This window comes from Salvelinus sp. IW2-2015, linkage group LG32, assembly GCF_002910315.2.
Source record: "Salvelinus sp. IW2-2015 linkage group LG32, ASM291031v2, whole genome shotgun sequence".
Lineage (NCBI taxonomy): Eukaryota > Metazoa > Chordata > Actinopteri > Salmoniformes > Salmonidae > Salvelinus > Salvelinus sp. IW2-2015.
This window is the reverse complement of record NC_036871.1, coordinates 33,593,912-33,610,676: the sequence shown is the minus strand read 5'-3', so window position 1 is coordinate 33,610,676 and position 16,765 is coordinate 33,593,912. Positions and strand designations below refer to the sequence as shown.

Here is a 16,765-nt window from a genome sequence, read left to right as displayed (position 1 = left end):
TTTTGACTACGTATTCACATTGTAAAACCACGATTTGTACCGCTAAATATGCAKATTTTCGAACAAAACATATATGTATTGTGTAACATGATGTTATAGGACTGTCATCTGATGAAGTTTGTCAAGGTTAGTGAATAATTTTATATCTTTTGCTGTTTTTTTGCGATCGCTACCTTTGCGGTGAATGAATGCGGTTGTGTGGTTGGCTATTGTGGTAAGCTAATATAATGCTATTATTGTGTTTTCGCTGTAAAACACTTAAATAATCTGAAATATTGGCTGGATTCACAAGATGTTTATCTTTCATTTGCTGTACACCATGTATTTTTCATAAATGTTTTATGATGAGTATTTAGGTATTTCACGTTGCTCTCTGTAATTATTCCGGTTGCTTTGGTGATATTTTTTTATGGTAGCTGCAATGTAAAACTATGATTTATACCTCAAATATGCACATTTTCGAACAAAACATAGATTTATGTGTATAACATTTATAAGACTGTCATCTGATGACGTTGTTTCTTGGTTAGTGACTAATTATATCTCTATTTGGGCGGTTTTGTGATAGCTACCTATGCAGTAAAAAATTGTTGAAAATATGCGGTTGAGTCTTTTGCTATTGTGGTTAGCTAATAGAAATACATATTGTGTTTTCGCTGTAAAACATTTTAAAAATCGGAAATGATGGCTGGATTCACAAGATGTGTATCTTTCATTTGGTGTCCTGGACTTGTGATTTCATGATATTTATATGCTAGTATTTACTTGTGGCGCTATGCTAGGCTATGCTAGTCAGCTTTTTTTACTGATGAGGATAGTCCCGGATCCGGGATGGTGACCAAGTAGAAGTTAACTCAAATTCAAACTTCTCAATTTAGCACACATCATCCCTATTAAAATGTACATTTATAAAAATTAAAAATGTAACTTTTAGTACAAGTAATAAGTATTCTCATTACAGCCCCCTTTGCCTTGTTTTCCTGTCATGAGTGGCCTGGTAATGAAAGATCAGTAACTCAATGCATACTTTAGTCCAAACTGTCGGCATTGTGTAGACTCAGAAGTGCTAAAAGTCACTGTCGTATTGCACGCCCTTGTCGCTCTTTCTCCAGCCGTTTAGGGAGGGCTTTGAGGTTTACACACACTGTTTGTGGTCAAATTATTCCTACCATGCATTAAGACACAATCTGACGTCACCTTCCATGATAACTGCTTTATTCTACTGGCGACCTCTCAGAAGAGTTACCAGATCATGAAGTTATCGCCCTAACCCCCTCCTAGAATCTCACACTCCATAAATCCCAATCTGGTGAAATTTGTATCGAAACAAAAACAAAAAACAAAATCATAAATACATATATCACAATCCATTTGGAGTAARTGTCATCCCTTGTTAACATATATTTTAACTTCTATATGCAGACTGAACAAAGTACATTTTTATATTTACCCAAAGACCATGACCCCAGGGAACTGGTAATTTTCCCTTTGAACACGTGATTTAAAAACATGTTAAATTAAAAATAAACATATTCGAATAACTAGTCAGCTTAGATTACAACTCTTTATAATTTCCTAACGAAATCAAAGAATTTCAAAGTAGTGATACGATTTGAATAGAGATTGGTATTTTTCATTTATTTTATAATTTAATCCCACCTGTTTCGATCATTTCTAATGAGATTGATCAGGTCTCATAGGAAAGAAATCGACACCATTAAAATATTTCCTCTCCCTCTTCTTTCCCTGACCTTCCGAAACCATTTAAACACCTTTCCATTCTTCTGCATAACCAATTTAAAACTGAATTGAAAAGACCCCATCCAAAATAAATCCCACAGTGTCAACAACACTAACCCATATTCATAACCAGTAAATACATGGTGTGTGCGTGCTGGTGTATGTGTGTGTTAAACCATATGTCAAAAATGTACAGAAATGGCCAGTCCTTCCCATGCTTTATTTAGCATGCACTACTCTTAGTCACAATACACCCATATGATATTATATGATTGGTCTCTCACTGTCATAATCATGTACAAATATGCTGGTATTGTTAATAGACCAATTTCAAATCAACACATTTAATATCTGTTTCACCTTCGATTGTTCCTGTTAACCATTCTAAATGTAATACTTTTTCCTTTGCAAATGTAGTCAATTTCTCAGCTGAAGAAATCAGTGATATTTGATCCTAGGCATCAAATAAAACGTTTTTTAGACATGGTCACCTATGCCTCCCTTAATTAACATACACACTGTATTGGACTTCCATTTGTCCTGGAAGCAAGAATTCTATTCAGGACCCATCAGATAATAATACAGTGTTCCATTAAGTGGAATTGACCCCATTTTAAAATAAACAATCCCAGAGCCCCTTTCCAGTAATCATATCAATTTAACCTGTTGCATTAGTTTAGTAAAATACAAAACTGTTGTTTAACAGATGTAGAACCTTCAAAAAGTTGGTGCTGTCTTATCAGCTTGGCAGTCAATACGTATTTCATTCTACTTGTATTACTGGACACTGCTCCACATAATGGAAACATATTATAATTTTATAATACATTAGCTTCCTGCTCAAATTCACTGGAGTTGCCTAACTATAAAACCAAGCAACAATAATCAAACACTGTCAAAGAATGTTTCTCATACCTCTACTTCAAATGTCCCACTACCTGCTTGCTTTCAACCGCAGCTAATATTTTTTACAATCTCATGGCTCTACTCATCCTTTAACCTTGTATTGAAACCTCAGCCTATCAAATTAATAAAATATTTAATCGTTAGAGTGCTATAAAAAGGTACTAATAACATATTACCATTCACATACTGTCAACACTTACATCAATCCTCCTTTTCAATTACTATATTTGTATCACTAACCACTGCTTCATACTCATGAAACATCTATTATTTTAAGATTAACCTGTAATGTGCCTAATGTAGAAAATACATCAGCCAATTCTTAATCAATTCAAATTCGAAATTCTTATTTTCTAAACGACTGTCTTTTGTTACCTTCACTAGTCTACATCTCTTCCCTTAAATTATATAAGAGTTTGTTCTGACACTAGAATAGGGAGTATTGCTGATCTGCCATCAGCTGTTTAACGAACTGGGCTGTCACTGGAATTAGCTGTGTTTGTCCCGAGAATCCTATAGTTTTGGTATATTTGTCAGACATGGGGAGATGAGAGGCATAACTTGGATTTACACATGTGTAAGTGGCTCCAGAATCTATCAACATGGGTGTGCCTCTGTTCTCTATTTGAACCTGCAGCATAAGTTCTTGATCAGCTCTCGTGGATATCATTGGAAACCGACCCTCCCCTGTAGGATTCTCTGGGCATCCCTAGTATCCCTGATTAGGCCCCGCCCATAGGTTAACAGGGCCCTGTGGTTGTCTCTGATTGTTTTGCCAACCATCACAATGTTCATAAACGAACTAAAACATTTTAAAGTTCATTTTAGGTTTAGTAACCTCTTTCCTAATTATTTTACCGCTCCCTTCTATAATCCACTCCTTCTATTAACTATTTTCCAAGGTAGGGCTATCCACTTCCCAGTCAAGCGCGCCAACTAAACTGACTTTTTGGGGATATAAAGAGGGACTTTATCGAACTAAAGGACCATGTGTTATGTAGCTGGGACCCTTGTGATTGCCAACAGAGGAACATCTTCAAAGGTAAGTTATCTATTTTATCGCTATTTCTGACTTTTGTGATGCCTCTGCTTGTTTGGAAAATGTTTGTAATGCTTTTGTACGCGGGGCGATGTCCTCAGATAATCGCATGGTATGCTTTCGCCGTAAACCTTTTTAAAATCTGACAAAGAGGCTGGATTAACAAGAAGTTAAGCTTTTAACCGATGTATAACACTTGTATTTACATGAATGATTATTATTACTATTTATGTCATTTGAATTTGGTTCTCTGCAATTTCAGGGTTGATTAGTGATTCACATAAAAAGGAGGCGAGTCTGAAGGAAATGATAACAGTACCTCACTAATGCTGTTCTCGTAACCAAGTGGGAAGTGAGAATTTTCCACATACAATTGAGGAAAACCCACTTGAACGGCCCTCCAGCTAGTGGGAAAGTCATCATCCCTGAGATCCAAATTCTACCACTTGCTGACCTCTGATGTCACCTACTAAGGAAATTACTTCTATAACAGCATTTTCGGCAGTTATATTATTTTTAATGTATTTATTTAACCTTTATTTAACTAGGCAAGTCAGTTAAGAACAAATTCTTATTTACAATGATGGCTTACCAAAAGGCTAAAGGCCTCTTGCGGGGACGGGTGCTGGAATTAAAAATAAATTAAATAAAAATATAGGACAAAACACACATCACGACAAAAGAAACAACATAACTCTACAGAAAGTGAGACCAAAGACAACAACATAGTATGACAGCAACACAACATGACAATAACATGGTAAAAACACAACATGGCAGCAGCACAAAACAGGGTACAAACATTGGGCACAGACAACAGCACAAAGGGCAAGAAGGTAGAGACAACAGCACAAAGGGCAAGAAGGTAGAGACAACAATACATCACGAAAAGCAGACACAACTGTCAGTAAGAGTGTACATTTTTTTTACCAGGCAAGTCAGTTAAGAACAAATTCTTATTTTCAATGATACCCTAGGAACAGTGGGTTAACTGCCTTGTTCAGGTGTAGAATGACAGATTTTTACCTTGTCAGCTCGAAGATTTGATCTTGCAACCTTCTGGTTACTAACCCAACGCTCTAACCACTAGGCTACCTGCCGTCCCATGACAATACAGCATGGTAGCAACACAACATGACAACAATATTGATATTGTCCATGATTATTGTCCATGATTGAGTCTTTGAATGAAGAGATTGAGATAAAACTGTCCAGTTTGAGTGTTTGTTGCAGCTCGTTCCAGTCGCTAGCTGCAGCGAACTGAAAAGAAGAGCGACCCAGGGATGTGTGAGCTTTGGGGACCTTTAACAGAATGTGACTGGCAGAATGGGTGTTGTATGTGGAGGATGAGGGCTGCAGTAGATATCTCAGAGAGGGGGGAGTGAGGCCTAAGAGGGTTTTATAAATAAGCATCAACCAGTGAGTCTTGCGACGGGTATACAGCGTTGACCAGTTTACAGAAGAGTATAGAGTGTTGTGATGTGTCCTATAAGGAGCATTGGTAGCAGATCTGATGGCCGAATGGTAAAGAACATCTAGCCACTCGAGAGCACCCTTACCTGCCGATCTATAAAGTACGTCTCCGTAATCTAGCATGGGTCGGATGGTCATCTGAATCAGAGTTAGTTTGGCAGCTGGGGTGAACGAGGAGTGATTACGATAGAGGAAACCACGTCTAGATTTAACTTTAGCCTGCAGATTTGATATGTACTGAGAGAAGGACAGTGTACCGTCAAGCCATACTCCCAAGTACTTGTATGAGGTGACTACCTCAAGCTCTAAACCCTCAGAGGTAGTAATCACACCTGTGGGGAGAGTGGCATGGCTGCCTTCCAAGCAATGGGAACCTCCCCAGAGAGGAGAGACAGGTTTAAAAGGTCAGAGATAGGCTTGACGATTATAGGGGCAGCAACCTTAAAGAAGAAAGGGTCTAAACCATCTGACCCAGATGTTTTTTGGGGGTCAAGTTTAAGGAGCTCCTTTAGCACCTCGGACTCAGTGACCGCCTGCAGGGAGAAACTTTGTAGCGGGACAAGGGAAAAAGAGGGAGGAGCATCGGGGCTGGTCACATTAGAAGGGGAAGGAGATGACGAATTGTTGGACGGGCAAGGAAGCATGGCTGAGTCAAATAGTAGACCTGTCTTAATGAAGTGGTGATTAAAAAGCTCAGCCATGTGCTTCTCGTCAGTAACAACCACCTCAACTTTAAGGGACATGGCCAGCTGTGAGGTGGAGAGTTTATTCTTCAGGTCTTTAACTGTTTTCCAGAACTTCTTGGGGTTAGACCCACAGAGAGTGAACTGCTCCTTAAAGTAACTGACTTTCAATTGATCAATTTGAGGTAATAAGCTTCTAGTGTTAACGTGCAGAAAACCCAGGCTTTTACGAGAGCATAAATCAGTGAAACAGATATTGGAGCACAAATCAGAAATGGGACTAGCAATAGTAGATGGGCCATGGTGTATATGCACATTTCCAGATATCATCAACAGTAATACAATCGAGGCAAGGAAGAGGACAGGGAGAGCTCTGCAGTGCTGATTTATGACATTTGAATGTGCATTAGATGGCAACAAGATCATACTGTACAGCAATTTCATCAGGTAACATAAATACAAAGCCGGCGAGAGGTGGTTAGAATAGGATGGGAGGCCAAAAGTCTGAGTAACCAATAGAGAGTCAGAGTCCCGAGTGTGGGAACAAACATAGTCTGTCCCACGGTTGGGTAAACAAGAAAGTTCATATTCAACAAAGCATGAAGGAGTCATGTAAAATGTAACAACAAAAAGCTATCTATTAATGTTTCTTTTTTATCTCTATAATTTGTTTACAAACATGATAGCTGGACATTAAATTGTTGGTTGACGCAGCTTGTTGGCCATTAGCCAATCGGGATTTCTCAACGAGTTCAAAGCACATGAATTCATCTAAATGGTATTTACGACTTCACAACTGGTAAATTCCCACCTCCCACCTYGTTGTAAATGCAGCACTACTAAATATACAGAATTCATTGAGGCAATAGTGTAAATGTGGAAAAGTAATTTAGGCACACTGAGACATGCATTCAGGTATAGCACCTAAGTCTACCGCCGCCCTAAGGCTTCTACACTGCTGTTGACATACGATGACTGTTCACGACAACTGGAAAAACTGCATTGACTAAAGGAATGGCTAAAACCCATTTTGCCCATTCCATTTCACAAGAAATGGCAGTTTGTCAATGTTCATTAATTGTCTTTTCATTCTAAGGCAGACACCATGTCAACATCCCTTTAATCCACAGTAACTGTTTTGACCCCAGCCCAAAACACCCAATTCCACCTATTGTAATTTGATAAATAGGAATAATTTTTTTATCAAGCTTTTTCTGTGGACATACTTTAATTACAAGTTATTCATACCACCAGAGGGTGGAGGGGGACCTGTATCAATTATTTTGACCAGTAAGACAGATCATCTGCCTAGATATAGCTATCCACACACTCACCTAAGATTGTACTTTTCTATACCACGTATCATAAGACTGTGTACAAAACCAAAATTACCTTATTTTTGTGCATATAAAAGTCTTCCAATGCATATAAAAATCTTCCAACAAAGTCGACCAAAAAGTCGGCTCTCAGGATCACTTTTTGAAGTGAACTGATGTACTTGTGTACTGCCTCTTTAAATGGCAGTCGCGTTGACGCTAGGGGTCAGATTTTTCTTTATTTTTTAAATAACGTTCCCAAGGTAAACGGACTATTTCTCAGGTCCAGATCGTAGAATATGCATATAATTTACAGATTAGGATAGAAAACACTCCAAAGTTTCCAAAACTGTCAAAATATTGTCTGTGAGTATAACAAAACTGYTTCTGCAGGCGAAAACCTGAGAAAATCTAACCGGGAAGTGATATATTCTTTTTTTAATCTGTGTTTCCTGGCCCGTCTTTCTTCCATTTAAAAGGGTATCAACCAGATTAATTTTCCAATGGCTTCCACAGGCTGTGACCAGGCTTTAGACATAGTTTCAGGCTTTTATTTTGAAAAATGAGCGAGATTTTTCAAAAGTAGTCAGGTGTCCTCTGAATAGTTTCTGCCCGCGAGAGGGGAGCTCTCCATTTTCTTTTTCTCTCTTATTGAATAGGTTACGGTCCGGTTGAAATATTATCGACTATGTTTGTTAAAAACAACCTGAGGATTGATTAAAAAAAAACATTTGACATGTTTCTACGACCATTACGGATACTTTTTGGAATGTTCGTCGAACGGAACGAGGCTTTGGTTTTCTGAACATAACGCGCAACCCAAATGGCGTTTTTTTGTTATAAAAGTAATATTTATCGAACAAAAATAACATTTGTTGTGTAACTGGGAGTCTCGTGAGTGCAAACTTCCGAAGATTATCAAAGGTAAGTGATTCATTTTATTGCTTTTCTGACTTTTGTGACCAAGCTAACCAAGCTAATATAAGGCTAACTGTTCTAGCATTGATTGATACACTCACAAAAGCTTAGATTGCTTTCGTTGCAAAGCATATTTTCAAAATCTGACACGATAGGTGGATTAACAACAAGTTAAGCTGTGTTTTGGTATATTTCACTTGTGATTGCATGATTATAAATATTTTTAGTAATATTGTTGAATCTGATACTTCTGGGAATTTTCTTCTGCCTTTCAGCACCGGAACGAGGCTGTAGTTTTCTGAACATAACGCGCAACCCAAATGGCAGTTTTTTTGTTATAAAAGTAATATTTATCGAACAAAAATAACATTTATTGTGTAACTGGGAGTCTCGTGAGTGCAAACATCCGAAGATTATCAAAGGTAAGTGATTAATTGTATTGCTTTTCTGACTTTCGTGACCATGCTAATTTGGGGCTAGCTGTTCTAGCATTGATTGAAACACTCACAAAAGCTTGGATTTCTTTCTCTGTAAAGCATATTTTCAAAATCTGACACGATATGTGGATTAACAACAAGCTAAGCTGTGTTTTGGTATATTTCACTTGTGATTGCATGATTATAAATATTTGTAGTAATATTTTGCGCCCTGCAATTCAGCGGTTGTTTAGGAAAATGATCCCGTAAAAGGGATCCGTGCGCAGATAAGTTAACTACATAAATACAGCATTAATATTACTTAAAAGTTCAGAAAACTAAGTGATACTTTAATCAAATTATGGTAAATTAGCTTCTTAGTATTGTGGGTTGAATTTTGGAAAAAACCTGCACATTACATATTTTTTCATTATACAGTACATTAAAATGTACATTAAAATGTACTGTAATTTAGCTAAAATAAGTCTGTTTCGGTCATTTTCTTTTTCAGATAACATTAATTACATGTCTAATGATGTTTGGATAATAAATAAGTTGATATTTTGCTATAATTGTTGCTTTTTCAAATAGTTTCTCCTTCGATCAAAGTGAACCCTGTTGGTAATCAATGTATGTATGGTAGTGCACTTCATGTGAGGCGTTACTCGCCGTCACTAAACCCTCAGCAGCATCCAGGCCAGGGCCATGAGGGCCAGAGAGGAGCACATTGTGGAGGCTCCTGACACTGGCGGGGCTGTGGTTGGGCTGCTCTGGGTCGTCACCACCCAGTCGTTGACAGGCTGGATGTTCCTGAAGACGTTGGTCATCAAGTCAGAGGTGGAGTTGTGGTCAATGTGCACTGTTGTGCTGAAGAGATCAATCTGAGTGGAGAAGGGTAATGAATTACTGGATCATAGACATAACTGTAACATCAGGCTGGCCCAATGGCTTTACCCACTGGGCACAAACGTCAGTTCAACATCTAGTTTCAGTTGAGCTGCCAAGTAATGTGAAATCAACTAAACTTTGAGATAACTGCTCTCCAAGTAAATATATAAATATATCACAAAAACAACTTTGAGGCATGTCATTGCATTCTGGTTAAAAGTTGAATAAAAATTACAAATTACTGAAATATACAGTATGTACAGATTGTGGTATCTTAATTTGATCATCCTGTTGTTGCTTTTACTGCATTCAAGGTTTAATAAAAAGGTTTCTAAAGTTTGTGATTTTCATTTCAGACTTGACATTCCCTAACAAAAAATGTAGCAACCCCTATAAAAGAAAATCAAAAATTATAATCCACATAACAATTCATATTTCCTGTTGCTGCAGGATTATTAACCTGCTGTTTGAAACTGTCTCAAAATTAAGATACAGGATATGTACAGTTGAAGTCGGAAGTTTACATACACTTAGGTTGGAGTCATTAAAACTCGTTTTTCAACCACTCCACACATTTCTTGTTAACAAACTATAGTTTTGGCAAGTCGGTTAGTACATCTACTTTGTGCATGACACAAGTAATTTTTCCAACAATTGTTTACAGACAGATTATTTCACWTATAATTCAAAGCATCACAATTCCAGTGGGTCAGAAGTTTACATCGACTAAGATGATTGTGCCTTTAAACAGCTTGGAAAATTCCAGAAAATTATGTCAGGGCTTTAGAAGCTTCTGATAGGCTAATTGACATAATTTGAGTCAATTGGAGGTGTACCTGTGGATGTATTTCAAGGCTTACCTTCAAACTCAGTGCCTCTTTGCTTGACATCATGGTAAAAATCTAAAGAAATCAGCCAAGACCCCATAAAAAAAAGTGTAGACCGCCACAATTCTGGTTCATCCTTGGGAGCAACGCCTAAAGGTGCCACGTTCATTTGTACAAACAATAAACACCATGGGACCACGCAGCCGTCATACCGCTCAGGAAGGAGACGCCTTCTGTCTCCTAGAGATGAATGTACTTTGGTGCGAAAAGTGCAAATCAATCCCAGAACAGCAGCAAAGGAGCTTGTGAAGATGCCGAGAAAACCGGTACAAAAGTATCTATATCCACAGTAAAACGAGTCCTATATCGATATAACCTGAAAGGCCGCTCAGTAAAGAAGAAGACACTGCTCCAAAACTGCCATAAAAAAGCCAGACTGTGGGCCTCCCGGGTGGCACAGTGGTCTAGGGCTCTGCATCGCAGCGCTAGCTGTGCCACAAGAGACTCTGGGTTCACGCCCAGGCTCTGTCGCAGCCGGCCGCGACAGGGAATGTTGGAATATATCACGGAATATTGTTTTTGAGTAAAGCTACGGTGTGATGAAAGTGATGAAAGAAATAAAAGCTGAAATAAATAATTTCTACTTTATTCTGACATTTCACATTCTTAAAATAAAGTGGTGATCCTAACTGACCTAAAACAGGGAATTTTTACTAGGATTAAATGTCAGGAATTGTGAAAAACTGAGTTTAAATGTATTTGCCTAAGGTGTATGTAAACTTCGAACTTCAACTGTATGTTCATGACTTATTGCAGAGTCAATTAATACATCACATATGAATCATTTTTGTTTGTACCGTGGGGCGAAGCACAATTGGCATCGTCCGGGTTAGGGAGGGTTTGGCCGGTAGGAAATCCTTGTCTCATCGCGCACCAGCGACTCCTGTGGCAGGCCGGGCGCAGTGCGCGCTAACAAAGGCAGCTAGGTGCACGGTGTTTCCTCCGACACATTGGTGTGGCTAGCTTCCGGGTTGGAGGCGTGCTGTGTTAAGAAGCAGTGCGGCTTGGTTGGGTTGTGTTTCGGAGGACGCATGGCTTTCGACCTTCGTCTCTCCCGAGCCCGTACGGGAGTTGTAGCGATGAGACAAGATAGTAATTACTAACAATTGGATACCATGAAAATTGGGTGGAAAAAATAAAAATAAAAATAAAAAAAAAAAAGACAGACTACGTTTTGCAACTGCACATGGGGAAAAAGATCGTACTTTTTGGAGAAATGTCCTTTGGTCTGATGGAACAAAAATAGAACTTTTCGGCCATAATGACCATCGTTATGTTTGGAGGAAAAAGGTGGAGGCTTGCAAGCTGAAGAACACCATCCCAACCATGAAGCATGGTGTGTGGGTGCTTTGCTGCAGGAGGGACTGATGCACTTCACAAAATAAATGGCATCATGCGGAAGGAAAAGTATGTTGATATATTGAAGCAACATCTCAAGACATCAGTCAGGAAGTTAAAAGCTTGGCCGCAAATTGGTCTTCCAAATGGACAATGACCCCAAGCATACTTCCAAATTTGTGGCAAAATGGCTTAAGGACAACAAAGTCAAGGTATTGGAGTGGCCCTGACCTCAATCCCATAGAACATTTTTGGGCAGAACTGAAAAAGTGTGTGCGAGCAAGGAGGCCTAAAAACCTGAATCAGTTACACCAGCTCTGTCAGGAGGAATGGGCCAAAATTCACCCAACTTATTGTGGAAAGCGTGTGGAAGGCTACCTGAAACGTTTGACCCTGTCACAACTTCTGCCGAAGTTGGTCCCTCTCCTTGTTTGTGCGGCGTTTGGCGGTCGACGTCACCGGTTTTCTAGTCGCCACCGATCCACATTTCATTTTCCATTTGTTTTGTCTTCATTGTACACACCTGGTTTCCATTCCATAATCATTGTTCCACTATTTAACCCTCTGGTTTCCCACTTGATTTGGTGCGTGTTTGTTATTGTCAAGTTGCTCGTTTTGTGAACTGGATTATTTTGTCTCCTTCATGGAATATTGTTTTTTGAGTAAAGTTACGGTTATTACTCATCTCTGTGTCCTGCGCCTGACTCCGCCTTACCAGCATCACCTAGACAATTCAAAGGCAATGTTACCAAAATATTAATTGAGTCTATGTAAACTTCTGACCCAGTGGGAATGTGATGAAAGAAATAAAAGCTGAAATAAATATTCTACTATTATTCTGACATTTCACATTCTTAAAATAAAGTGGTGATCCTAACTGACCTAAAACAGGGAATTTTTACTAGAATTAAATGTCAGGAATTGTGAAAAACTGAGTTTAAATGTATTTCCCTAAGGTGCATGTAAACTTCGAACTTCAACTGTATGTTCATGACTTATTGCAGAGTCAATTAATACATCACATATGAATATTCTTTTGTTGTACCACCCCAGTACATGTTCTCTCTTCTTGTGTAATCACTTATGAAGCTCATGTTGGGTAATATTTCGGAATCATTACTTTTATAATATTTCAAAAGCAGAATGGATAAGGAATGGATCCTGCACTTAGAGATATTTGAATACAGTCCATGTTTCTTGTCGGAGCTATGTTTATTTCCTGCTAAGTAGAAATTGTATTCAGTTTAGTGTGAAATTGTTGCACAAACTCACCAAATCCTGGCTGACTTTGATAGGGTCCTTGAACACGGTCCAAACCACAGCCTCATTGCAATTTGGAGTGGTCAGGGATCCAAAGTAACGGTAGTATTTGGTACGGTCCACCCCTTCCAGGAGCTCATCCAATGAAAAAGCATCATGAGTAATGTTTATATACTCATCTGGAAGAAGAGAGAGATAAAACGTATACCAAAATAATATGGTACTGAAATGGAACAAGCAATTAACAAATGTTGAATTCAAAGAGAAAAATTCAACCCAAATCCTCTTCAAAACTTTCTTTCGAAGGAAGTAGTTCTTGATCAAATCAGAACCAGTTAAATCTCTCCTCTCACCTTTTAGTGTGATGTTGGCCAAGTATGATGTCAGAGTATTCCAGGCTGCTGGTGAACCAGTCACATTACTCGGCATGGCCTTTTTGGAACAAGATTGACTTTATAAACAAACTCAGCAATAACACACTGAAATGCCCAATCTATTGTGGAAAAATGGATGCCATTTCTAGGAAGGTTAAAGCATCCACTCACCTCTATGAAGAAGCCAAGAACAGCGAGTCCCATGTCGTCTGCAACGGCCGCGGTCGTATTACCATTGAGCGAAGACTTGGCATTTACTATGTGCAACTGAAAGGTGAAGCATAACAGATGATCTATAAATGTTATCTGAATCGATTGGAAAATTAAAACGTTGGAATGATACATTTAACTGCAATCTACAATCTGCCTCTACAGACTACAATCTGCCATACTTACAGCTGTTCAAAATAAATTTTAATTAATGATATACGTATATGCTCCGATTCTTGAGGAATAGAATGTATAAATGCCTAATGAGCTCAGTACAACAGTCGGACTATTGCACCATTTATGAATTTGAGAGAGGTTACGTCTCCCCATCTGTCAGCTTTCTAGTAAACCAATTGGCAGGGATGCAGTTTGGCTGGAGGGGAATTCATTCAGACTGGACTAAGGCTAAATGAAGACCTTGACATTGATCCATTGCAGTGTGTTATATGTGCATCAGTATGAGAAGTGTCACCCCATGTGACATGGGCTACATTCAGATCCTTAACCTTTCTCCCAAAGTGTACTTATACACTCTTCCCTGCATGAATTTAAATTCATGGATTATTGTTTGGAATATGGTGGAAACTCCCTCCAGCCATGCTTGCACAAATCCAAGAAGTGGGAGTGTGGAAGGGCGGGGGGCATAATTCTGGAGAAGGGTAGAGAATCAGAACGCAGCAATGTTGCGTTGAACCTCCCATACCTCCATGGGGTAGCGTGTTCCATCCACTGTGTGCTCCGACCCAGGTACTGAGGTACCATTCCCCCAGTGGAGGTGAAACTGCAGGCTGTCATAGGCCTCAGACAGTGCCCCACCTGTAACCTGGACTCCACTAGTGAGCGTCACTTTGACTGAAAGAAAGAGAGGAGGAACAAAACAGAAGAATTGGTTACATTTTGCACATAAGGGTTCCTGGTTTGGTTCATACATTATCCTCAAGTGGGACTTTGTGTGTATGGATTGAGAAAGCAAGGCATCCATCCATTCTCCTCACCAGTTTTGCCAGTGTTCTTGATCTTGTTCATTGTGGAGTTGTCTCCGTATTTGGTGAAAGTGAAGGCAGTCAGGGATTCATCGCCCACTGCCGATGCGGAGATGATGTTGATGGGAGACTGACGGGATCCGTTGCAATTTTCAGTGACAATGTTGGACCAAGTAGTGTCATCTTAACATGGAATCAATCATACCATGGTGTCAATGTACCATCGCTTTATAAAGGTCATATAATATGCTAATACATCAATTCTATAGTCTATTATCCACTGCCATCACAATCACTTCAATTTGTGAATACAACTTATACTGTAACCAGGAGGTAAAACCAATACTTACCACAACTAGGATCATGGTAACACCACACTGTTAAAATTGAAGAAGGGAAGAAGTTATGCAGAGTCACAACATTGATAGAAGAGTCACAGTCCAACATAATAATGGAATAATCACTTACAACCGCCTGCAGCACTGTATGTAGTGGGGACGAAGAGTGTCGCAACGATAACCACAAGTCGATTCATCTGAAAGTGAGATAAAGGTAATTATGAATGGAGAGACCACTAAGCACCGACCAACGTCGGAAGTCCATGGATGTTGAAAAGTGGTTGATATTTGGTCAGTCCGCCCTGGCCTTGATTTCAACATCGCACAAACGTAGATTTTTTTTTCACTATCTTATCTAGAGCAACTTAGTCAGGGAATTCAACTAAGGTAGATAAACAATCACATTTCATAGTCATAGCGAGTAGGGGTGTTAACCCGATGTCCTGGTTACAGATGTAGGATCTTAATTTGACCCAGTTTGCGACAGCAGGAAAATAATCCTGCAGCAACTGGAAATGCGAATTATAATGTGGATTATTGTGTTATTTATTATTTTTATCATCATCATCATAATCTGGAAATTATCAACCTGGCCCCATTTCCATCATTGCCATATAATTACCCCCCTCATTCCTATTTGGCATATATCACTCCTCACTTCTCCACCTGTTAGCTGATATGTGTTGAGCGTTCTGGCACAAGTGGTTTCCTGCATCATCCATGTGGGTAGTACAAATTGGTGGTGGATGAGGTGAGCGCTTTGAGCATCCGGAAAGGCGCTATATGAATGCAATTCATTAAAATGATTTTGTTTCTATAACTTTTTACTGAGAATGTTGTTGAAGTTGAAATGTTCGGTTGGTTCTGATGCTTTTGAAAAAAGCTAACATAAGTGCAAGTGACAGATGGGAGCAATTATAGATATTCCATAGTGCAATCTTATTTTTTTATATATTTTTTTACATGACTGGAGACCCCAACCTCACACTCTATACAATTCATACCTTGGTAAATTACTAGGCAGCCTGAAAACAAACAAATAATGTATTAGCCCAGCCAAATAAATGAGTTGTGCACCACTTAAAACACGTTTGCCTCTATTTTCGGCTCGCAGTAAGGAGGCGCAAGTGTCAAAAGGACATTATAGTTTGCAATTTCGTTAAGTAAAAACTTGCACAGTGGCATTTTCCAGCCTGAACGCCAGGTTCGGAAGTTTTGCTGTCTAACGCCAGGTTCGGAAGTTTTGCTGTCTAACATCAGCTCACTTGCGCTGAGGGAGAGGGGTGGCAATATTTGAGGTGTGTCCTTAAAAACTGACGCAAAGGTGCCATTTCCATACAGCACTAATGGGCAGTTAAGACCCACAAAAAGTCGGTCTTAACCGTACCGCAGTTCATAATATCAGGTAAAGATAGATTCAAGTTGGATATTCAACTGATATTCGCCTGTAGTTTTCCTTACATCCACAAACAGCAGTTAGGGACCGTCAACATAGTGACAAATCAACATTTTCACATTTCAATGGCTCTTAAACCATTACTCCTAAAACGTTCAAAACGGGTTCTAGCTAACCCGATGGCATAGACACACATTGCACACACTTTTTTTTGTCAGTTTAAATCTCAAACTATTTTAAATTATTTATAAAAAAAATTGAAATTCAATAGCGCCTTGGTCATGTGACCCACACAAGGAAGTCAGGAACCAATACACGCAGTCAGTCAGGAAAGCAACGGCTAGCTTTTTCAAACAGAAATTTGCATCCTGTAGCTCTAACTCCAAAAGGTTTTGGGACACTGTAAAGTCCATGGGGAATAAGAGCACCTCCTCCCAGCTGCCCAATCCACTGTCACCACCGAGAAATCCACGATAATCGAGAATTTCAATAAGCATTTCTCTACGGCTCTGCACTCCCCGCAGCTACTTGCCCAAGCCTCCCCAGCTTCTCCTTCACCCAAATCCAGATAGCAGATGTTCTGAAAGAGCTGCAAAACCT

General features: G+C 39.2%; 1 protein-coding gene across 1 annotated transcript; it reads right to left on the bottom strand.

Annotated features, from left to right (window-relative positions):
• Positions 1-6,209: 6,209 nt before the first annotated feature.
• Positions 6,210-14,967, bottom strand: LOC111956898 (carbonic anhydrase 4-like). Its single transcript, XM_023977598.2, has 8 exons — positions 14,900-14,967; positions 14,782-14,808; positions 14,444-14,614; positions 14,152-14,300; positions 13,410-13,505; positions 13,218-13,296; positions 12,877-13,043; positions 6,210-9,372 (listed from the first exon to the last, which is right to left on the bottom strand). The coding sequence occupies exons 1-8, from the start codon at positions 14,964-14,966 to the stop codon at positions 9,166-9,168; spliced, it is 963 nt and encodes a 320-aa protein (XP_023833366.1). The 5' UTR covers position 14,967; the 3' UTR covers positions 6,210-9,165.
• Positions 14,968-16,765: the final 1,798 nt, after the last annotated feature.